This window comes from Sus scrofa, chromosome 3, assembly GCF_000003025.6.
Source record: "Sus scrofa isolate TJ Tabasco breed Duroc chromosome 3, Sscrofa11.1, whole genome shotgun sequence".
NCBI lineage: Eukaryota > Metazoa > Chordata > Mammalia > Artiodactyla > Suidae > Sus > Sus scrofa.
In genome coordinates this window covers 359,343-383,142 of record NC_010445.4, presented here as the reverse complement: position 1 = coordinate 383,142, position 23,800 = coordinate 359,343, and the positions used below count along the sequence as shown (strand labels likewise).

At 60.4% G+C, this 23,800-nt stretch overlaps 1 protein-coding gene across 6 annotated transcripts in view; it reads left to right on the top strand.

Moving 5' to 3' along the window:
• Nucleotides 1-23,800, top strand: part of PRKAR1B (protein kinase cAMP-dependent type I regulatory subunit beta) — an 82,031-nt gene that overhangs the window by 42,012 nt on the left and 16,219 nt on the right. For all 6 annotated transcript variants that reach the window (XM_021085935.1, XM_021085937.1, XM_021085932.1 and 3 more), the window contains exons 5-8: nucleotides 5,541-5,602; nucleotides 6,257-6,303; nucleotides 15,834-15,992; nucleotides 20,071-20,131. In XM_021085935.1, coding sequence (XP_020941594.1) covers nucleotides 5,541-5,602; nucleotides 6,257-6,303; nucleotides 15,834-15,992; nucleotides 20,071-20,131 — 329 coding nt within the window. The remainder of the gene's footprint in view (nucleotides 1-5,540; nucleotides 5,603-6,256; nucleotides 6,304-15,833; nucleotides 15,993-20,070; nucleotides 20,132-23,800) is intronic.

Below are 23,800 nucleotides of genomic sequence, written 5' to 3'. Positions count from 1 at the left end.
CAGGCAGCCTCGCATCCCCCACAGTAAACAGCTACGCCTGAGTTATTGCTGTTTAGAGAGAATTACTTGGAAACTTGCAGTCAATACAGAAACGTAGTGAGCTTTCGCCCAAACAGTGGAAAAGCCTAAACATAAGCCAGGGACACTGTCTGGGGCCCTGGCTCCCAGCAGAGCTCCCAGCAGACAAAAGCCCCTCTGTCACCCGGGCAGCATAAAACAGGGTGTCGCCGCGGTGCTCAGTGCACCAGCATTTCGCCTGGGCTGATTCCTGAAAGGTGAATACCACTGACCATCAGCCCAGACCGGCCACGGAGCGACATGTTTCCAGGCAGAGGCTGCAGGTGCAGGGCTTTGAGAACCACGTGCGAAGGTGGGGAGACTGGCCGTCAGGGCCGCTGTCCCCTCCTGGCCTCACTTTGAAGTGGGAAGACGCGGGCGTCTACACTTGAACACGTTTTGTGTGTTCAGTGGGGCCTCTTCCCTGATGTCGTCTCCATCGCAGCGGTCCCCTGCCAGTTGGCACCACACCCACGCCTGGAGCGCCCCGCTGTGCTCTGTGCTGCTCGTGCAGCCTCACCAGCCAGGGGTATGCACGCATCCCGGCTCTGACCACCCCGGGCTCCCCAAAGTTGGATGTTTTGCAAAAGAAGACATGTAAAGAGAGAAAGCCACAGAAATGTTGGAAGTGCTAAGTCTGTTCTTTCCTTCGTGACTGGAGGGGGGGTCCTCTGGTCATTGTCACAGTGCTTTGGCTGAAAATCACAGGAATTCCGCCCCCACCCCGTTCCCCTGTTTCTAGAATGCAGAAGTGTAGATTCTTGGGGTTAAGGGAGCAGAGGGTCCTGCCTGGGACTGTGGGGCAGGGACCCTTGTCACCCCCACCCCACACGTGCGCCTCGGAAGGCGTCAGGGGCTTGGGGCAGGTGTGGCTGCCATTGAGTGTGGGCGCCCTCCCTCCCTCCCTTCCTCTGCCCAGTCGCCCACTGGGGTGGCCTCGCTCTGAGACCTGGTCCAACCTGTTTGCTCCTGTGGGTGGCTTGGCGGGGTGGGGGGCGGGGTGTTTACCTGTCAGGCCACCTGCAGCAGCAGAGCGCAGTGTATTAGAAGTGGGAGCCAATAAAAGGGAATAAAAGCCATACTTGGATCAGGAGACTGGCTGAGGTTGGGGGCGCGGCGTGCGCTTTGGCGTCCTTCCCAGGGCTGGGAGAAGGCGCTGGGAGCTGCTGTGCGCGCGGGCTTGGGAACAGCTGTGATCTTCGCGGGGCTGCGTGTCGCCCTGCGCAGGGAGTGCGGGCGTCGGGTTAACTTCGGGCGGGGCTGTGGGTGCAGGCCTGTGACTTTGCCCTTGTTACGGTGGGTTGACTCCTTGGAGACTGAGCCCCTGGGTCCCTCCGGGCAAGTTTAGGGGCGGCGCCGGGTCCCTGGGCTGCCACCGAGGGAGAGTTTGTCACCGGGATGACCCCCTCCTTGTGAAGGCCTTCTCCACGCACATGTGTCACCCCCCCGCTGGACAGTGAGCCCCTAAGGCAGGAGCCACAGACGGAGGCAGAATCGGGAATCGGGTGACGTGCTCCCGCCAGGTGGGGAAGGCGCTCAGTTCTTGCTTTGTGAGAACAAAGGCCCCATGCTACTAGATATGCCTTTATTTTTTCCGAAGAAAAGCCAAAAATACTCCTTTTTCTCTGAAGAAACCCCCAATTTTTAAAATTTTATTTTGTTTCATTTTATTTTATTTGTGCTTTCTAGGCCCACATCCGAGGCATATGGAGCTTCCCAGGTTAGGGGTCGAATCGGAGCTACAGCTTCCAGCCTACACCAGAGCCACAGCAACGCCAGATCCAAGCTGCGTCTGTGACCTACACCACAGCTCACGGCAATGCCGGATCCTCAACCCACAGAGCAAGGCCAGGGATCGAACCCGCAACCTTATGGTTCCTAGTCAGGTTTGTTTCCGCTGCACCACAACAGGAACTCCCCCTCTCAGTTTTTAAATGCTGGGAGCCAGCTTCGAAAATGGTGCCCTCAGTGGCCCGTGAAGGCTCAGTGAAGCACCAGGAAAGTGGGTGATGGCCCAGGACCTGCCCTCCCAAAGGGCCCAGGACCTGCCCTCCCAAAGCGCCCAGGACCTGTCCTCCCAAAGCGCCCAGGACCTGTCCTCCCAAAGGGCCCAGGTCTCAAAAGTTTTACGGGTGAATCCTGTCAAGCTTCAGCCAACCGTCCCTTCTTCTATGAGTTGCTGCAGAAAGTAGAAAAGGAGAGAAAGCTGCCTGGCTCAGTGTGTGGTTCCGGATGGATCTGGGGACACACACCAGCCTGGAGGAACGTGCGGTCCCACAGGGAGGCGTGGTGAATAGGCATTGTTGGGGACACTGGCTGATGGCTTTGGGGGGAACGATCAGGTCCTTCCTCGTGGGCCGAGGGCCTGCACGTGAACATGAAAGCTCTTTGGCAGAAGGTGGATTTTGCTATGGGCTAAACTGTGTCCCCAGATTCACCTGCTGAAACCCTGACCCCAGGGGGCTGGTGTCGAGAGGTGGGGCCTTTGGGAGGGACTGGGTTCAGTTGAGGTCGGGGGAGGGCAGTGAAGTGATTAGCGTCCCTGGAAGACCTGGGGAGCCTCCCCCCCCACCATCCCCCCCATGCGAGGACACAGTGGGACGGCAGCCTAAGCGACGCTCGTGAGAAAGGGAAGAAAGAGGATAGGGCAGGACCTCGGCTGCTATTTCGCTCAGTAGCGGGGGTCCTCTGGCCATCAGAAAACTCCTTGTCTTCATGGAGGGTCTGCCAGTGGCAGCAGGCCTGGCCATTGGCCATTGCCGTTTGCCACACCATGGGCTCAGGGCCAGCGTCCGGCTTCTGCCAGGAGAGCGACATCCAGTGACAAGCAGGACCCATTGCCCAGCAGGTGTCTGGGGGGCCACGTGGCCCTCCCAGGGAGGTGGGTGCCACTGGGAACCAGGCACACCCAGCACCCACCCCTGGGGCCAGGCGTGTCTCAGGGTCCAGGGAGGCACCGATGGGGCGGGTTTTCAGAGGAGCTGTCTTCAGAGGCACGGAGATGCTTTCCTGAGGTCAAGGTGAAATCAAGCCTGGGGGCCTTGGCCGCTGGCTTGACCACAGCTTCAGAGGTCTTGTTTCCAAGGTCAGAACAAGTAACTTACCAGCAGGCCGTGTTCTAAACATTTACTCGCAAGTCAAGAAGTAGCCTTATTTTAAAATGGCACTTGGGCAGCAGGGTTTAGATTTAAAACAAACAAAACCCAAAATGTCTGTGTTGTTGGAATTAGCTGTGACATACATTTAAACTACTTCTGTTGGGCTGAGAATAACAAGCCCAAGATGGAGCGGCTCCGTTTGCATGCTTTTTTTTTTTTCTTTTCTTTTTTTTCCCCAGAAATGTATCAAGTTGGAATTCGCCAGGGGTGTTCTTTTTTTTTTTTTTTTTTTTAATTGAAGTGTAGTTGATTTACAGTATTATATGTTTCAGGTGTACAAGGTAGTGATTCATGATTTTTAAAGATTATATTGTGCTTCTAGTTACTACAAAATACTGGCTGTGTTGCCCGTGCTGCATATACCGCATCGTTGTATCTTATTTATTTCATAAGTAGTGGTTTGAACCTCTTATCTCCTTGCCTGTCTCGTCCTCCTTCCTTCCCTCTTGCCACTGGCAACGGCTGGGTTGTTTTCTATGTCTATATATGAGTCTGTTTCTTTTTTGCTAAATGTACTCGTCTGTCGTATTTTTTAGCTTCCATATATAAACGAGGTCATACGGTACTCGTCTCTCTGTCTGACTTCTTTCTTTCAGCATCATACCCTCCCTGTCCATCCGTGTTCTGCAGATGGCAATATTTCGTTCTTTTTCATGGCTGAGTAGTATTCCACTGTGTATTCCATTGTGTATGTACCACATCTTCTTAGTTCTTCCTGTCGATAGACAGACATTTAGGTGCCTTCCATACCTTGGCAATTGTAAATAGTGGCGCTGTGAACATTTGAGCGCGTGGATCTTTTTCGAAGTAGTGTTCTTGGTTTTTTCAGATAAATACCCAGGAGTGGAATGGCTGGATCACTCGGTAGCTCCATTTTTAGTTTTTTGAGGAACCTCCACGGAGGCTGCACCCAGTTGCATTCCCACCGCAGTGTGGGGGCTCCTTTGCTGAGTCGTTACCCGTATCCTTCTTGCTGGGGGCCATTCTGACCCGCGTGAGTGATGCTTCATCATCGTTTTGGTTTGCGTTTCCTTCATCCCTGGTGTTTTGACCTCGAGGGTCAGACCCCATCTTGATGAGTTTGGAAACGTCGGTTCCACGTGGATGGTGGGAAAGCCACGCCCTGGCGCGAAGTGGGAAACGTCTCAGCTCGGAGGTGGACCCGCGTCTTGGGGAGGCCGGGTGGCCGAGGAGCTGTCTGATGGCACCTGGGTGCCTCGTCTGCGGACTCTGCCCTCAGTGCAAAACCCACAAGGACGCTGCTCAGAGGCCTCGGGGGACAGACCCATGCACCTGGGGTGAGATTGTGTGGCTCTCGGGGGAAGACGCTGGATTTTGCCTCGTTTTCCGTCTGGGTCGGGGGGACAAGGGAGCAGGGCAGCCGAGCGGGGCTCCGGTGCGGCTCAGGAGGGCCTGGAGGTGGCAGCGTGCTTTAGCCAAGCGCAGAAGGAAGGCATCTGGGCACATCAGGGCTGAAAACCTGGGCCCTGCCGCGCTCCTTTGACCCCGCCCCCGCCCGTCACCCCCCGCCCCTGCTCGCCGTCACCCCCCACCCCTGCCCCCATTGCTGCCCTCCTCCTCAGAGAAAGAAGCATGTGCCTAGAGGGAAGGTGACTGCTTCAAGGCAGACTGATTTACATTTTGTGGACCCTGGGAACAGCGGGCACAGGGCCGTTTGGGTCTGACCCTGTGTTTGCTCCTGGGCCCGCGCTGTGAGCTCCTCTGAGGCCCCCTCTTGACCCAGTGGCAGAGAATGCCAGGGGGCGGGGGGCAGCAGGCAGGCATCCCGTGAAGGTGCACCTGCTACCCGAGGGGCTCCAGCGTCATGAAGCCCCCGAGGGTGGTCATTGCCTTTCGGGATCCAGCCCGTCCTGCTGGTGGGTCCCTCTCACTCTGAACCCAGGAAATGAAATGGCCAGGTGGCCCTTGGGCACAGCCCCGTGCCAGCCCCCTGGCTTCTGGGCCCCTTGAGTGAGCTGGTATGACTCTGGCTTCTTCCCATTTCTGCATCTGGCGTCTCGACACGCTTGGATGGAAAGCATTTCCCTGGGAAAACGCAGCGAACAGGCCGTCAAGCCCGGCTGCCGTGCTCCGGCGGGTCCTCCTCGGCGCCGTGGGACCCGGTCCCAGGGTTTGGTCCCTGCCGGTCCCGTCTCTGTAAAATCCCAGAACACCCGGTGAGGAGGCCGTGAGCCTCGGGGCAGCAGGGTCGCCGAGGGCTTCACCTCCTTTGGGCCGAGTCGCGGGAACGATCGGCGCGCCACCCTCGCGGGGCTGGGTCGGGCGGGCGCCCGCAGCCGTCACACGCCGTGCTTTCTCTTCCAGCGACATATTCGATGCCATGTTCCCCGTCACGCACATCGCTGGGGAGACCGTCATACAGCAAGGTGCGCGCCCCGCGCCTCGGAGCCAGAGCGCATGGCCGGGCATCGCTGAGTCCCCGACGGAGGCTTCAGACCGCCTGGTCCACAAGTTAACATGTGTTAATGTGTTTCCGTGACTTCTTGTCACAAAATTGCCGAGTCCTGGGAGTGGATTTCAGAGCCCCGATGGTGTCGGGAGGGGGTGGGTCTGGCAGGCTGACCGCTGTCATCGGTTCACTCATTGTGTCGTGTACCTTAAAACACACAGCTTTTGTGTTTTGTTTTTTTTTTTTTTTTGCTTTTGGGGGCCACTCCCGCGGCAAATGGAGGTTCCCAGGCTACGGGTCGAATCGGAGCTGCAGCTGCCGGCCTGCACCACAGCCACAGCAGCGCAGGCTCCAAGCCGCGTCTGTGACCCCCACCACAGCTTGCGGCAACCCCAGATCCTTAACCCACGGAGCGAGGCCAGGGGTCAGACCTGCATCCTCACGGATACTAGTCGGATTCACTTCCACTGCACCACAGCGGGAACTCCCACACAGCTTTTGTTTCAAGTGTTTAATTTTGCTGAGAGCCGGTGTTGCTTGGTGGTGGGGTAGGAAGAGTGTCAGGGGTGGTTTGTTACGAGAAAACAGCCGCCCTGGGATCTTGCATCATGTGTCCTGTTCTTTCTCGTAGGGGACGAAGGAGACAACTTCTACGTGGTCGACCAAGGGGAGGTGGATGTGAGTACCTGACAACCGTGTCTGGGAAACGGGGCCTCGTTCTGCCCAAAAGCTCTAGAGGAAGCACTTGGGGAGTGGTGCTCGGGCTTTTTCCAACCAGAAGGCTGACAGAGCTTCCTCCGAGGACACGCGAAGCACATCCAGGCGCAGTGGGAAATGAGGTGCCCGGCAGGTGCCCGCACGGTCTCTTTCAGCGTCCGCGGCCCCGAGGCTCTCGCTTTACGAGGGAGCGCTGGGCCGCGGCCGTCCGTCCTGGGAAGGTGGTGCCCCCACCCTCTCCCTCCGCGACGCCCTGTCTCAGGACGTGGGGCCCAGCTCGGATGGGGAAGGACAGGTACCTCCTTCAGTCACCTGCCCCCCAGGCTGACCGCCTCCCCCCTGGCCCTGCTGGGATGTGGCGTCCTTCCCCAGCGCCCCTGCGGCTGCCCGCAGACCACCACCCGCACGCCGGCCTGGCACTGACACCCCCCGTGGGTATCTCCGAAAGCTGGGGCTTGGCCGGTGCTGCCCTCTGTCCCCTCCCAGGCATGGCCCGTCCCCTCCTCTCCCCCCTCTGTCTTCCAGGTGTGGCCTGTCCCCTCCTGCCCCTCTCTGTCCTGCCCCAGGTGTGGCCCGTCCCCTCCCGCCCCCCTGTCCCCCCCAGGTGTGGCCCGTCCCCTCCTGCCCCCCGTCCCCCCCCCCCAGGTGTGGCCCGTCCCCTCCTGCCCCCGCTCTGGCCTCCGTGCCCGCGGCTGTGTCTTGCCCAGGGTGTTTTCTGTGGCCCAGATTCAGCTCAGCTGCCACTTTGCCCCTGTTCTGAGGAGCATCTGTTTAAGGCTGGTCCCCAGGCCAACCGGGAACCTCCTGAGCATGGGACTGAGTCTGTCCTGGCATTTTGGCGTCTGCGGTCCCCATATACAGAACACGTCTGGGGGACCCCACACACAGCTGTGTGCGGGCTCTGGTCGGGGCCCCCGCACCAGGATGGGACAGGGATGGGGCACTTGGTGGCCTCCCTGCCAGTCATGTCCCTGCGAAGTGGGGCTCACCAGGCTCAGTGATGCTGCCCCTGCCCAGGGATCAGGGCTCGGCCCGCGGTCCAGCCCAGGCCGTCCTGGGGGAGGGCGGTTTCTTATTTATTTCCCAGCAGAGCACCTGCATCCACCACGGCTGCCCGTTCTGGGAACCAGGCTGGGGGCCCTCGGCTTTTGGGGCTGGTGGCACAGGAGGTGGCTGGCTGGGACCTCAGGGCAGGGGGTATAGGGTTGGGCTTTCTCTCTGTCCTGGGGTTTTACCGTGCTCTGCCCTGGACTGGGCCTCTCACCCAAGGAGGAAACTGAGGCTGGAGCTGAAGGGCCTTGGGCTGCAGTGTCGCAGAGGAAGTGGGCAGAGGGGAGGGTTAGAAGGAGCCACGGTTCCAACCCTGGGCTCAGGCTGCCAGCCCACAGTCACCTCCTGCTGGCTCTGCTCAGGGTTAAAAACAACACCAGCCCAGGAAGCAGAGTAGACAGACAAGGATGCTCCGTCCTGGGACCTGGCGGTCCTGGAGCCGCCCCAGAGGTGCTGAGGGGTAGAGCTGCCAGGGAGGCGTGGGGTCAGCGGGCGTTGGCACAGACCCGGCTCTGACCCCTATGGGGCTCCGCCTGCACCTCTGCGGTCACCACTCTGCAGGCCCCCTCTGCTCTGTGTTCCTGCTCCCCAGGCCCCCTCTGCTCTGTGTCCCTGCTCCCCAGGCCCCCTCTGCTCTGTGTCCCTGCTCCCCAGGCCCCCTCTGCTGTGTCCCTGCTCCCCAGGCCCCCTCTGCTCTGTGTCCCTGCTCCCCAGGCCCCCTCTGCTCTGTGTCCCTGCTCCCCAGGCCCCCTCTGCTCTGTGTCCCTGCTCCCCAGGCCCCCTCTGCTCTGTGTCCCTGCTCCCCAGGCCCCCTCTGCTCTGTGTCCCTGCTCCCCAGGCCCCCTCTGCTCTGTGTCCCTGCTCCCCAGGCCCCCTCTGCTCTGTGTCCCTGCTCCCCAGGCCCCCTCTGCTATGTCCCTGCTCCCCAGGCCCCCTCTGCTGTGTCCCTGCTCCCCAGGCCCCTCTGCTGTGTCCCTTGTTCTCTTGCTCAGACGTCAACTGGGCGATTGATCTGTGCTGGGCACTACCCACGCCCTGAGGGCACATGTCCTCTGGGTTTGTGGGTGTGGGGATGTGACCTCTAAGGAAATGCGCCTGGGCCTCCACCCCTCCCGTCCGTCTGCTCTCATTCCTGCTCTGCCTCGCGAACTCCTATGCATCCTTCAGGACCCGCTCAGGCCCAGCTCCTCCCCATCCAGGCAGAGCTGCTGGGCTGACCACCGAGGTGCAGGCTCCTCCCAGTGCAGGGACCCCCCTCAAAGATCCTGCCCCGCCTTCCTCCCCGGGAACGTCCTCCTTCTTTGTTCCTTGAAGTCGTATGACTCCGCCTCTCCAGTCCTGGGAACATCTTCAAAGTGCTGACTCCAGTGGCCCCGGCCTCTCACCTGGACCCACACCTTCCGATGCTGACTGAGGGAAGGTGCTGGCTTGACCTGCTCTCCCGCGCCAGGGAGGTCACAGCCAGGTCCCGGTCCCGCGGGGAGGGGCCAGGCTGATGGCTCTGTCACGGGCACCTTCAGTCTTCCCTGTCGGCCGTGCGGCTGCCTCTGCGTGTGGCTTCCGTGCAGGCGGGGACACAGGAGGCAGCAGTGTGAGGGGAGACGGGGCCGCTTTCTCATCACGGGCATTACAAGACACTGTGACCTGGCAGGCCCAGCCCTCCCCACAGCGGCTCAGGTCCCAAGGTAGCTGTGAGGCCCTCGTGGACCCGGCTGCCAGGGCCAGGTTGTCTGGGCACTGTGGGCGGATGCCCGCTTCCTGGCTGCAGTCTTGAATTTGGGACACTTGGGCCCCGGATGGGACCAGGTGTGACTCGTGAGGCTGTCCCGTGACACCGGTCGAGGCCACCCCCTCCGTCAGCCTGATCAGATTTTCCAGCCGTGGGCGGCAGGGCGTGCTGGCAGGGCCGGGGGCAGGGGCCCGTGCAGGGCAGCCTGTGATGTGGCCGCGAGCACAGGGTGAGCACGCGAGGCCGGAGCTGTGTGGGTGAAGGCCACATTTAAAAGAATCCAGAGCTGCTCCGTCGGGAATATGGAGGGAAAGGGGGCGCGTTGGCAGGCGCGTGTGGGGGTCGCAGGGTGATCAGGACTATTATTACTGCCTCGGGTAGAAGCCGTAGCTTCTCCAGGCCCCAGCCGCGTTCTGTTTGTGCCTTTCCGGCACGGCCTGCGGGGGGCAGGGGCGTGACCAGCCAGCCTGGCCCCGCACAGGGCAGCAGCTGCTCAGGGACCGGCCGATGGCCAGGGTCCTGAGAGCAGCTTTTAAGAAGACCCGTCTTGGAGTTCCTGTCTTGGCACAAAAGAAACGAATCCGACTAGGAACCTGAGGTTGCGGGTTCAATCCCTGGCTTCACTCGTGGGTTAAGGATCTGGTGTTGCCGTGAGCTGGGGTGTAGGTCACAGATGCGGCTTGGATCCCGCGTTGCTGTGGCTGTGGTGTAGACCGGCAGCTGCAGCTCTGATTTGACCCCTAGCCTGGGAACTTCCATATGCTGTGGGTACGGCCCTAAAAAGACAAAAAGATGAAAAAAAAATTACAAAAATTACCAAAAAAAGACCAGTCTCGTGGGAACAAGAGGGGAAACTGTGACGGTCCTTTGAGCCCGAGACCCCGGGACGCGCCGTCCTTGGAGAACCGCGCCCTGGCCGTCCTGAGCCTCTCCTCCTGCGGGCTGGACACTGCCCTCTGACCAGTGGTCCCCTGGGGGGCACGGCCAGGTGACCGGATGCCAGAGCACCAGCCTGGCTTAAATTACGGTGTTCCAGAGAGACACGGACAGTGCCGGGAGCTGTAATCCATTTTTCTAAGTATAAAAATATCTCCCAATTTGTTTTATTCGTGGAACATAGCATTTCCACCTAAAAGGACACTCAGTGGCCAACTTTATAGGCGCTGGAGCGCCGTTCCTCCCTGACCCGTCCAGGCCTCTGGTGTTGGAGGGCCCTCCTTCTTGGGGGTCCACCCCACCCCAGGCTCTGCCCCCCCCACCCCCGCCCAGGGTTCCCTCCTCACCAGCCGTCTGGGAGGACGTGTCCAGCTTCCAGAGGTCAGCACGGGGCCTTGGCAGCACCCCAGGAACAGGGCACCACAGGCCGTCTGGCTGCAGTGGTCATGGCCATTTAGTTTGCTCGCTTGGTGTCCTGTTTTTATTTTTATTTTATTTTTTCTTTTTCGGCTGCCCTGCCAGCCACAGCAACGCCAAATCTGAGCCTCATCTGCAACCTAAGCCTCAGGTTGTGGCAACGCTGGATCCTTAACCCAGTGAGCGAGGCCAGGGATTGTAACCACGTCCTTATGTCGGGTTCTTAACCCACTGGGCCACAGCAAGAACTCTGTTTTTCTTTTTTAAGTGGGGACATACACATAACATAAGAGGCGCTGTCCTAAGCGTTGGATTGTCCCGTGCGGAGGCCTTAAGGACACTCGCAGTGTCGTGTAACCATCACCACGTCACCCCCAGACCTCATGTCACGGTCCCAAACGGAGACTCTGTCCCCACTAAACACTGACTGCCCCCCCCCGGCCCCCGCTCCGAGTTCTGTCTGTGAGCCTGACTCCTCCAGGGCCCTCATTCAAGTGGGGTCGCACTGTCTCTGTCCTCTGAGCGTCTCATTCTCCGGTTCACCGTCCACTACACTGCCTGCACCTGGCGCCGTCGTGCCCGCCTGTGTCGCAGCCGCTGTGAGCAGTGTTGCTGCGGGCGTGGCCGCGCCAGGGCCTGGTCGAGTCCTGCTGTCGGGGCACGCGCTGACCAGTCCCTTCCTGGGTGCTGGGCGGCCGTGGCCCCAAGCGGGCTGTGAAGCTTTCCTGCCTCGTGTCGCCCCAGGGTGTGTCTGGGGGCCCGAGCACACGCTCGGCTTCCTGCTGAGGCCTCGATGGCCCCACTGGGGGCAGTGGCGGCTCTGGAATCGGGGGACAGGAGACCCTGAGCCCCCCACGTGGTGGTGGTCATGTGACAACAGCTTGAGAAGGACATGGGCCCTTGACTGGCGTGCAGGGTTGGTGGAGGAGCAAGCGGTGCTCCGGGTGCGGGTCGGGATCCCGGCGGAACCGCCCGTGGGAACTTGGCGGAGAGCGGCGTCCGCAGGAGGGTGGCCCACAAGCTTGACGGATCTGGGTTCCGCGGAGGGAGACTGGCTGGCAGCCCGCCACCCAGAGGACTGGTAGCTGACCGCCTGTGGCACCCTCAAGCAAAGCCCAACAAATCCCCCCTCCCCAGGTGTTCTGGGCCAAAGAGGATGGAGGCTCAGAACCGGGTTTACCTGGTGGGAAGAGCAGCCTGGGAGGCGGCGTCTTGGACCGGGCCGGAGAGGGCGGCTGGGCGTGGCGGACGCTGCCCCAGAAGGAGACCGTCCAGGGTGCGTGTGGGGAGCTGATGTACCTGGAATCACCTGCCCAGACTCACCTGCTCAGGTGCCCCCACTCTTGGCAGCCAGAGCCTGGGACAGCAGCAGAGATGGGCCATTAACATTTTCTCACCATCTGGGGAAAGAAAAACAACAGCGGGTGGCATAGCTGAGTTACCTCCATGCCCGGGCAGCTCCGGATTGCGTGTGAAGTGCCGCTGGGGCCGTGGGGGTGAGGCCGCAGGAGGCCCCCTCCAGTTAAATGGATAACTAACTTGGTGACCGTGTCTCTACTTACCTAGCAGTTGTTGCAACTAAACTTTTACTTTCTGTGGAGTCTAGTGTTGAACGGAACTGTCCCAGGATTGGGGGCAGGCGGCGGGCGGCTGGGGTGCCCCGTGTCCCCTGGCGGCGTTCCCAGCTGCCCTCTGTGGTTTCAGCGGGGTCGAGATCAGCCTCTGGAGACCCACCCATGGAAACGCAGCGCTGCAGTGAGGCGCTCCTGGGGTCTCCCAAAGCCGAGTCCTGCGCCTGGGATCCCTCACCGCCTCCGCCTCCGCCCCGAGGTTGGAGTCAGAGCTGGTCCCTGGTGGCCCACATCAGGGCCGCCTGTGAGGTGCTGACCCGGGGGCCCCTGTGTGGTGGGGGGGGCTGTGCACCCCCATTGAGTGACCTGGTCAAAGGCCGTGTCCTTGGGACGCCCTTCGCTCCCCACCTGCCTCCGTCTGGCCGCCCTGAGCTGGGCGCTCCTGTGCAGAGGGAGCATTAGCCACCTGCCGGAACCTTCTGTGGTTCGGGGAGAAAACCACCCCGCATGCTTGCTGCTCGCCAAGTCCAGTCCTGCCTCAGGGCCGTTGCCCGTCACGTTCCTCTCTCCGCCCTCAGCTCTCCCCCAGGTCTCCGTACGGGGCCACTCAGGCTGGGCTCACATTCAGCTCCACGGAAAGTGATTGTGGCTCTTCCCCTGAGCCATCGGCCTCCTGTTCTCTTCAAGGCGTGCAGCTCGTGGGTTTTTTGTTTGTTTGTTTGCCTTTTCTAGGGCCACACCCGCGGCATATGGAGGTTCCCAGGCTAGGGGTCTAATTGGAGCTGTAGCCGCCAGTCGACACCACAGCCACAGCAACACCAGATCTGAGCCGCGTCTGCAACCTACACCACAGCTTATGGTATTGCCAGATCCTTAACCCACCGAGCGAGGCCAGGGATCGAACCCGCAACCTCATGGTTTCTAGTCGGATTCGTTTCTGCTGCGCCACGCCGAGAACTCCTGCAGCTCGTTTTAATGGTGACTGTGTTTGCGTGATTATTAGTGACCGGCTGGTCAGTAAAGCCCCGTGAACAGGAAGCTGAGCCCAGCGGTCAGCACGTGCGGGCACTGAGGATGCTGGGTACCCCTGGGGGTGACAGGGAGTGAATGAGCCGAGAAGGCGGGGCAGGAGCCCTGGGTTCAGCCGGAGAAGCTGAGGCCATTGGGGAGCGTAAAGTAGCTCGGTGGGGCCTCCCCCCACGTTTCTTTTAAAAAAGAAAAAGCAAAAATGAAACAAAGCAAGAAGTAGCCCCTTTGCGTGCCAGCTGGGGTGGGGCTGGGCATTGCGCGGCCGTGGTGACAGAGGCCAGTGTCCCCAGAAGGATGGCCCTTTGTGCTCTGGGGGTGGCCGTGGCCGTCTGTGGCTCCACACAATGGTTTTCTCTGAGGCCCCGAGGATGCTCTCGGGACTTCACGAGGAAGGGGTCCTGCGGCCCCCGGGGATGCTGATGACCTGCAGCCGCCGCCTGCCCTTTGGGATTGCGCCCCAGGAAAGTGGGGTTGCCACCACCACTGTGGGCTCTGCTGAGGCACCTGGCCTGTCCCCTGGGGCCCTGTGTGCTCTGGCGGGTGCTGGGAGTGTCCTGCCCCACCCCTCGGCAGCCAGGAGGAGGGCGGCTTCCTTCTTCCCCCAAGCGTGAGGGCTGAGGCCGCACGCGCTCCCCAGGCTCCCTGTGTCCAGCAAGGCTCGCCCAGCCTCGGAGCCCACGTTGCTGGGGTGACCCTGCTCAGGGAGCAGGTGCAGTGGGCTGGGGGTTGGTACCATCTGGGGAGACGGTGTTAGGACATCGTACGGCCACCCGGGATTTGGCCTGTGCCACCCCCACCTGGCATCCCCGTGAGAGGTGACGGCACTTGGTCACAAGCGAGAATTCCGAATCGGAGCTGAACCTCGAGCGCCCCTCACCCGTGCGCGCATAGCGGCTGCGTGGCTGAGACCAGACAGGCAGAGCCCAGCATGCAGATGAGGCTGGACCAGGAGGATGCGCCGTGGTGACCTTCAGGCCCCCGTCCTGGGGTGGGGGGCACTGACACCTGTGCCCTGATCTGAGTTGGGGGAGAACACGAGGCCGCGTGCTGGGGTGGGGCAGGTAAGCGTCTGAGCTGCGTCAGCGCAGGGAGGACTGTGCACAGACACAGGCCTGTAAGGGGGCCACCGGCTGCTGGCCAAGACCCAGTGGCAGCCCCGCCGTGGACACTGGGCCCCTTCGAGGGAAACCGGAAGTGGGGGCCCCGGGGACGCTCCGCACGGCCCTTTCACCCCTAGACCTCAGCTTGCTGGCCCTCCACGTCTGCGGCACAGCCGACGGGCACGCTCCCTGCCTCGTGGGCAGGACGGGCATTGCCCTGATTCCTGGGGACCCTTGCTGAGGCCCAGTGGCCCTGATTCCAGAACGTGAGCGCAGGCGGCCCCGGGTGGGGCGGGCAGGGGCCGCACAAACCGTGGGCCGGCTGGTTCCCCACGCCCCTCCCCCGGCGCCGGCTCACACCATCCAGTTATCACCTGCGTGGTGTTCCCCGCAGATTGGCAGATCTGTCCTCAGTTGTCGACAAGATAATGAGTCATTGATTCCGCAAGAATCGCTTCCATGATTCAGCCAATCCGTTCTCTCCCGCAGGCACCCTTCCTGCCAACGGGAACCATTCTTTAAGCTCATTGACACTGCGGGGAATGAACAGTGCGTTGTGTTAATTTATAGTAAGCAGATCTGCATAATACACAATCTGGGCCATTCTTGCAGGATGCGGACGTGCGTGTCAATGCACAGTAGGCCCTGTGCTGGGGGCGCCGCCCTCGCAGGCTGACAGGCCATCTTGTCTGCCCTCTGGGCTCGGCCCGCAGGGCGGCCTTAGCGCCCATTGACTGCGTGCCATGTGGGTGCTGCCCATGGGGAGGGGCGCCCCAGACTCAGGAAGCGTGGCTTCTTCCGGTTGTCAGCCCTGCTGGTGGAGGCGGGCGTGGGGCCTAGAATGGCAGGGACCGGAGAGGCCCAGGTGAGGGGCCCCGAACGGCGGCTGGAGCCTCAGGTGCCCGGGGAGTCACCTCTGACTCTGCTGTGTGGTTAGAGAGACTGCAGCCCGGGCTGGCCGGCCCTTCTCAGGTCGGTGAGAGTTGAAGGGAGGCCTCCTGGAGGTGGCAGGACTTGCTTTCCCGTGGATCAAGTGCCTCAGTGACACTCTCACCTATGTGCCCGTCCAGCCTCGGCTGTGGAAGTGCTGGGCCTGAGGCGGGCACCTTGGGTGATCCTGGGCCTGGGTAGAGCTGAGTTCCACCCACCAGCAAGGGATCTGGGGCTGCAGTGGGCTCCCAGCCCTGGAAGCTGCAGTGTGACCCCAGGCCCGGGACACTGTCCCTCTGTCCCCTGCGGGTATATGTGAACAGAGAGAGGGTGACCCCAGGCCCTGACACTGTCCCCCGTCCCCTGCAGGTGTATGTGAATGGGGAGTGGGTGACCCCAGGCCTTGAGGCTGTCCCCCGTCCCCTGCAGGTGTATGTGAATGGAGAGAGGGTGACCCCAGGCCCTGACGCTGTCCCCCGTCCCCTGCAGGTGTATGTGAATGGAGAGAGGGTGACCCCAGGCCTTGAGGCTGTCCCCCGTCCCCTGCAGGTGTATGTGAATGGGGAGTGGGTGACCCCAGGCCTTGAGGCTGTCCCCCGTCCCCTGCAGGTGTATGTGAATGGAGAGAGGGTGACTCCAGGCCCTGACGCTGTCCCCCGTCCCCTGCAGGTGTATGTGAATGGAGAGAGGGTGACCCCAGGCCCTGACGCTGTCCCCCGTCCCCTGCAGGTGTATGTGAATGGGGAGTGGGTGACCAGCATCAGTGAAGGCGGCAGCTTCGGGGAGCTCGCCCTCATCTATGGCACCCCCAGGGCAGCCACTGTGAAGGCCAAGACGGACCTCAAGCTCTGGGGCATCGACCGGGACAGCTACCGGCGCATCCTCATGGTGAGTGAGCGGCGCCTGTGTGGGGGCTTTTCCAGGGCGGGGTGGGCGGCCCTTCGAGGCTGCCTGCTGTCAAGCATCGTGTGAGAGTCTGGTTGTGTCTAGATGGCATGCCAGGTAGGGGTGGGATGGGTGGCCGGTGTCAGGAGGGATTCTGGGAAGCTTCCCTGAAGGCAGGCACACAGCTGGGGTAGCTCCTATTGCTTTCCTTCCCATTCTCCTTACAATTGTTGGCAATGTGGTTGCGATGGCTGGAGCTCCAGCTGCCATTCTGGACTATGAGGTGACTCTCACCAAGGTGGTGGAGTAAAGGGCTGGGAGGGGCCAGCTTCCAGAGGCACAGTGGGACTGTGGTCCTGGACAGGCTGCTGGCCTCCACTCCTTACACAAGGGTAGCCGTTTCACGTTTTCTTACAGGTGGCCAGGTCCTGTCTTAGGTGGCGCACACACCTGTGCAGGCCCTCTGGGGGGCCGTGTTGGGCAGCGGGGACGGTGTTCACCAGAGGCTCCAGGGGGGAGCTCGTGTGCTGGGAAGGCCTCCCCACTCTGTCCTGCGCACACACTGGCTGGTCATCGGTGCTGGGGGCCCTTAGGGAATGTCACAGGTGCACCCCCGCAGGGGAGGCTGACATGCCAGTGGAGGAGGTGACGGAGCAAACTCATGCCTCCTGGCGACAGTTTCCATGGAGAGTGACAGAGCAGAAGCAAAGGTGGGGGTGCCATGTTACAGAAAAGCCTGAGACCCCGTCCGTGACAAGGTGGCATCCAGCAGAGGTCCGAGCAGGCAGCCAGGCAGCCATCCTGGCCCCATGTAGCGCCAGGCCCTTCGTGCCAGAGGGAGGGGTCCGTTCAGTCTGCAGCCCAGCATTTCACGAGACTCCTCTCTGCCCTCGGGGGGTATCCTGGGTGCCCACTGTCCACAGGGGCTGTTCTAGTGCCTCGGCCACCGGATCGTGCCAAGGCCCTGCCCTGCGAGGTGAGTCCTGGTGCCTCCTGGCTCCCTATCTTTGTCTAAACCTGCCAATCCCTGTTTTCTCCAGAGAGAGAGACCTCGTGTGTGTGGGAGGCGCCCCAGGCACCCCCCCCGCCCCCGGTTCCTGTCTCCCCGGGACACACCTGGCCTGGTTGCATAAGCTGTTCCTCTGCCACCGGCCAGCCGAGTCCTCCTGGGCTGTGGGGTTTTTGTGGCTGGAACCTTATATTCAGGGAAGTTCCCAAACCACCAAGGCAGCTGGTGCTTCCTCTGCTTTAATTCTGGATCCCTGGGCGCTAAGAATAGCCGCGGTGTGCCGGGAGCCTGCAGAGCCGCTACATCTTGGGGAGAAAATGACAGTGCGGCCCACTCGGAAGGGAGTGTCCTTGCCGGCGCCCGTTTCTGCATCAGCCCTCGGCTTGGGCGGACTCGTGCCCGTCCCACAGCAAGCGGACCCTGAGCTGGACATACGTGGGGGACGCAGGATGGGGGGCTGTGCTGTCTCCAGGGAGGGGGCCGCCTCTGAATCCCAGAACCTCTGGTCCAGAAGGTTCCGCTGCTCCGTGTGGTGCTGGAGGGATGGGTAGGGCTCGCTGAGACCAGCCTGCTGGCTGCCCACTGCCTCCAAGCAGGACCAGGGCCCGAGGGCCCCAGTGCCCCACACTTCTTCCTTTTAAGCTTCAGGACCCTTTGTTCACCCTGAATCTTTATGTATTTATTTATTTTTTGTCTTTTTGTCTTTTCTAGGCTTGCACCGCAGCACACAGAGGTTCCCAGGCTAGGGGTCGAATCGGTGCTGTAGCCTCCGGCCTACACCACAGCCACAGCACCACAGGATCCGAGCCGTGTCTGTGACTGACACCACAGCTCACGGCCACACCAGATCCTTAACCCCCTGAGCGAGGCCAGGGATCGAACCCACAACCTCATGGTTCCTGGTCGGATTCGTTAACCACTGAGCCACAATGGGAACTCCCCTGAATCCTATGTGAGACCCCGAGTTGGAACTAAGAACGTAGCCTCCCATGGGAGGGGCTGGGCTGGGGTCCCTGGAGGCTCACCTGCCTGAGACCCTTGAAACTGGGTCCTGAGCCGCAGTGTTGAGCCCCCCTCACCTGCTGGGGCCCCGGTTCCCATCTGTGAAGTGGGGCAGCAGGGGGCCGGGACCCCCTTCTGGTCTCCTTTGCCCCAGGCCCCACCCAGCCCGGGCCCCACAGCAGTGCCTCCCACCAGCTGGGCACTGGGCCAGCTGTGGGGGGGATGGGGGGGTTTACATTGACCTGAAACGGGCAGGGTCCCGGAGGGGTTGTTCCGGGTCGGAGATCCCTTCTCGGCATGGCGGCTCTCACCTTCCCAGAGCTGGGCCAAGGCTCCGGAGCCTGTGGTGCCGTTCCACCGTGTGTGCACTTTGGCCAGAGCCTGGCATCTGCCGGGACCCAGGTCCCAGCCCCTCCTCGGGGCCAGCTCAGGCCATGCCCGGTGGCACGACGGAGCCTGGACTTCGCGGACTTTTTAGATTCCAGCCTCAGGACCTGTCGTTTCCCCTGAGACAACGGGGTGCAGTTTGGGGCCTGGCCTCGTGCCACGGGTTGGGGCCAGGGGGCGCGGAGTGAGGCCCTGGCCTGCTGGCAGCGAGGTGGGAGGTCGCTCCCGGGTCAGGTGGGGGACACAGGCTCTGGTCTCCGTAGGGGGGAGCGGCGGGGCGGGGCGTGCGGCGAGTGGGGGCTGGGGGCCCTGGGGATGGGGAGGTGGCTCTCGGCTCCTCCAAGTCTGCCCGGCAGATCCCATCACAGAGAGGTGGAAACCAAGGCTGTAGGTACCAGGGAGGAGGGGCAGAGCTGAGCTGGACCAGCCCCCCCAGCCCGCCCCCACCAGCGTGGGTCCTCAGCCAGGTCCCTCAGGAGGCGGGTTTCAGGCCCCGCTGGCCCCTCCCTGCGCCATGGCCTTGGACAGGCCCCATCCCAGTGACACAGCACCAGCCTCACCAGGCACAGAGCCCACTTGGGGCCGCTGGCAGCCCCCGAGTTTCCGGGCCGGCATGGTCCATGACACATGTGCTGTGTGCCCCCCACATGCATCGTGAATGCCCGAGCAGACGGTGGGGGCCCAGCCTGGCCGACCTGGCTGTCTCATCCCAGAAGGAAGACGCCAAGGAGCAGGCGCCTCGGTCAGCCTTTGAGGCGGGTCCCCTTGCCCGAGGGTCCCGGGCGGCCGCCTCCAGCTGTCATTCTGGGGCGGGAGATGGATGAGCCAGTTGTGCCGGGCTTTAATGTCTAAAGTTCCCGGGCAAACACGCCTGCATTCCACCGGGTGGGCGTTGCTGCCGGGAGGTCAGTGGGAATATAAATTATCTTCCAAAAGAAATGCCTTTCTCATGGCCGGTGGGGATCCGAGATGGCTCAGGCCGGTGGGGGGGGGGGGCTGCGCCGAGCATGCCCCCCACCGTGGGTGTCCAGACACCTCATGGCAGACACACCTGGATGCTGCGCCCCCACCATGGCCACCAGCCGGCGGTGCAGAACCGCCCTAAAAGCCGTCTTGGTCCAGTTAGGTGGTCTTGGACCTGTTGGCTCAGGGGCCCAGCCCTGCAGGGGCTCTTTGCCAGATGAAGGGGTCCTGGGGTGTCCGGGCTTCTGTGGCGGAGGCCTCCAGGATTCTAAAATTGAGACTTGCAGCCTTTTTAGTGCTGGTCTGCCCCTGAGCCGTGCAGAGCTGGTGGGGAAGGGGAAGCTGGGGTCCCCTCCCCATGTCCCTTGACTGATGTCTGCTCCGGTCACCTTCCCGGGGTCCCGCGGGGCAAGCATTTAAGTACTCCAGTGCCAGACCAGGGGACCAAGGCTCAGAGGGGGTCCCCTCAGCCTCCCCTCGCCCCCCCCCTGCCCCGCTGGGGTTGGGGTGGGTCTGATGAGGCTCTAAGTCGTGGGGGCAGTCAGGGTGGACACCCAGAGACGGGAGCGGGGGTCTGGGGGTAGAAACGGCAGTGGGCTCAGACCCTCGCTCCTTCGGGGGGCTTCCGGGAGCGCCCCGAGGGTCATGGGGGAGATGGGGGAGGGTGGAAACAGGCCGGGCGCCCGCCTTTCTGAGCCGTCCTCTGTCTTCTTCCCGCAGGGCAGCACGCTGAGGAAGCGCAGGGTGTACCAGGAGTTCCTCAGCAAGGTCTCCATCCTGGGTGCGTGCTCGGCCGCGGGCGGACGGGGCTGCGGCGCGAGGGTCCCGTGCACGCGCACGCATGCGTACACGTGTGCCGTGCGCCCCCCCCCCCACCAAGCCTCGTGCCCGTACGAGCCTGCGCACACGCGCGCGCGACACAGCTGGGTGTCCGCCCTCCATCCGCGGAGCTGCGCGCCTGTGTCGCCGCCGTCGTGCCCGTGTCCACCGGGTCCGCGTGGCGCTCGCAGAGGCGCATCTGTGCCGAGTGTCTTTCCTGACCTCCTGGCTCTCGTCCCTGCACGTGGGCTTTTGGCCTGGGGGCCTGAGCGACTCGGCCACGTTTCCTGGGCTTCCGAGAGGGTCGGCATGGCTCTCAGACACGCCCTTCAGAGTTTTGAACTTGCTTTGATGGTTGCATATTGCTCCAGACCAGCCAGTAGGATGTAGAACTTTCGGCCAGGGTGGAGGCGCGCACGTCTGCGTCGGGCCCTTGAGGATTTGCATGTGAGGTCGTTGCAGTCAGCTGGAGTATCAGCGAGTGTGTGTCTAGCAGCTCCTGTTAAGGTCGGAGGGGCTGCACTTGGGAACGGGAGTGACAGCGAAGTGTAAGAGCCCCGGGAACCAGAGGATGTATGAGTCCAGCAGGAGCTCCCTCGGGAACATCACAGCTTTAAAAACTCCGGGATGGGAGTTCCCGTCGTGGTGCAGCGGAAACGAATCCGATGAGGAACCGTGAGTTGCAGGTTTAATCGCTGGCCTTGCTTAGTGGGTTAAGGATCTGGTGTTGCCGTGAGCTCTGGCGTAGGCCACAGACTCAGCTTGGATCCTGTGTTACTATGGCTGTGGTGTAGACTGGCAGCTGCAGCTCTGATTCAACCCCTAGCCTGGGAACTTCCAAGTGCCTTGGGTGTGGCCCTAAAAAGCAAAAAAAAAAAAAAAAAAAAAACCAAAACCAAAACCAAAATAACCCCCAAAAAAACAAAAACACCAAAAAAAATTTTTTTAATTAAAAAAAACCAAACAAATCGGGGGGGGGGGCCCTCTGGGTGCAGGTGATGGTGAGGCTTAGTCCCCTTTTCTAAGAACCTGCAGGTCGAGGAGAAGCAGCAAGTGGAGATCTGTGGGCGCGAGGCAGCGGCGCCTGGGCTGACACTCGCAGAGAAAGGAGAGAGCCCGGCCCTCGTGGGGCGCTGGAGAGTTCTAGGCCAGAGCAGCCCCGGTTCCCTGCTGCAGGAGCGTGGAAGGGGCTCTCTGCCTGCCCCACGAACCTCCCCCCATGGCCCTGTGTCCTTGATCAGGCTGGGGGTAGTAGCTGCCCAGGCTGCCGTGCGGACCAGCTGCAGGGGCAGGAGCCCCGTCGGGAAAATGCCAGTGGAGAAATGATTGAGAACACAGCTCAGTCAAACAGGAGGCCAGAGGCCGGAAGGTAAAACAATGGGGTAAATTACGCAGTTGGTGGAGACAGATCAAGGACCAAAACAGACCTGACAGCCTTGGAAGTAAATGAGGGGTCGTGGGGACAGAACCAGTACCGCTGGTGCTTCAGATTCAGGGTCTTCGCCTTTGAGAGAATTTCTCGCAAGGACACACAGAGACGCAGACAAGCCAGAGGAAGCAGGATCCCCGTGTGGGCTTTGCTGCAAAGCTCCAGCCACCAGCAGTGTGGTGCTGGCACAAAGAGACACACGGATCGGTGGACCAGGAGAGAAAGCGCAGAACTAAACCCACGCACCTTTGGTCAGTAAATCTACAGCAGAGGAGGCAGGAATATACGACGGAGCAAAGACAGCCTCTTCAGTAAATGGTGCGGGGAAAACCGAACAGCTGCATGCAAAGGAATGAGATCAGACCCCTCTAACACCATCTTAAAAATAAACTCAAAATGGATTAAAAACCACAATGTAAGTAAGACCAGAGAGTAAAACTCCTAGAGGAGGCCCAGGCAGAGCACTCTCTGACCTAAATCACAGCAGCATCTGTTTGGATCCACCTCCTCAAGTCATGGGAATAAAAACAAAAATAAACCAACGTGACTTCTTTAAACTTGAAAGCTTTTGCACAGCAAAGGAAACAAACAAAACGACAAGACAGCCCACGGAATGAGAGAGAATACGTGCAAACGACGTGACTGACAAGGGGTTAATTTCCAAAATAGATAAACAGCTCCTACAGCTCAACATCAAAAACAAACAAAGCCATCAAAAAAATGGGCAGAAGATCGAAATAGGCTTTTCTCCAAAGAGGACATGTAGACCCGTTAAAATATGCTCAGCATCACCAGTTATTGCAGCAAGCAAATCAAAACTACCATGAGGTCACCTCACATCAATCAGAAGGGCCATCACCAAAAACTCTGCAAATAACAAATGCTGGAGAGAATGTGAAGAAAAGCAGACTCTCCTACACCGCTGGGGGGAATGCAAATCGGCAGACGGTTACTTGAAAAAATGGACATAGGACTCTCATGGAGTTCCTGTTGTAGCTCAGCAGATTAAGAACCTGACTAGTATCCAGGAGGATGCAGGTTCAGTCCCTGGCCTCGCCCGGTGGGTTCAGGATCTGGCGTCGCCACGAGCTGCAGTGTAGGTCTCGGAGGCAGCTCAGATCTTGCATGGCTGTGGCTGTGGCTGACAGCTGCAGTTCCGATTCAACTCCTAGCCTGGAAACCTTCATAGGCCATGAGTGCCATCCTAAAAAGACAAAAAAGTAAATAAATAAAAATAAAAGAACTATCATATGGTCCAGCAATCCCACTCCTGGCCGTCTGTCCAGAGAAAACCATACTTTGAAAAGATAGATGCATCTTTTTTTCATAGTAGCGCTATTCACAATAGCCAAGCCCTGGAAGCAACCCGAGTGTCCACTGAGGGAGGAGTGGGTAGAGAAGATGACGTGGGGTGTGTAGACAGTGGAATGCTACTCAGCCGTGAAAAAGAATGCGGTCCTGCCATGTGCAGCAACGTGGATGGCCCTCGAAACGACCACCCCGAGTGAAGTCAGACAGAGACTGCCTTCAGACGTATCACATGATATCCCTTATATGGGGAATCTAAAAATAATGCAAATGAATATTTATAAAGTAGAAACAGACTCGCAGACAAAAAATAACCTAGTGGGGAAGGAAGCGGGGAGGAGGGATAAATGAGTTGGGGATTAACAGATGCACGCTGCTGTAATGAAATAGATACCAGGCCCCCGCTGTAGAGCACAGGGAACTGCCTTTGATATCTTACAATAACCCATATGTTAAAGAATGTGAAAAATTATATACACGTACATACGTAGGTAACCGAATCGCTTTGCTGGACGCCTGAAACGAGGGCCATTGTACATCAACTGCACTTTAGTTTAAAAAATGGTTCCTGGAGTTCTCTTCGTGGCACAGTGGTTAATGAATCCGACTAGCAACCATGAGGTTGCGGGTTCAATCCCTGGCCTCGCTCCGTGGGTTAAGGATCTGGCACTGCCGGGAGCTGTGGTGTAGGTCACAGACGCGGCTTGGATCCCCTGTGGCTGTAGCTGTGGCCTAGGCTGGCGGCTACAGCTCCGATTGGACCCTTAGCCTGGGAGCCTCCACATGCCGCGGGAGCAGCCCAAGAGATGGTGAAAAGACAAAAGACAAAAAAAAAAAGGTTCCTAAAACAAAGACACCCAGACGTGACGTTCGTTCCAGCAAATCTCTGCAATG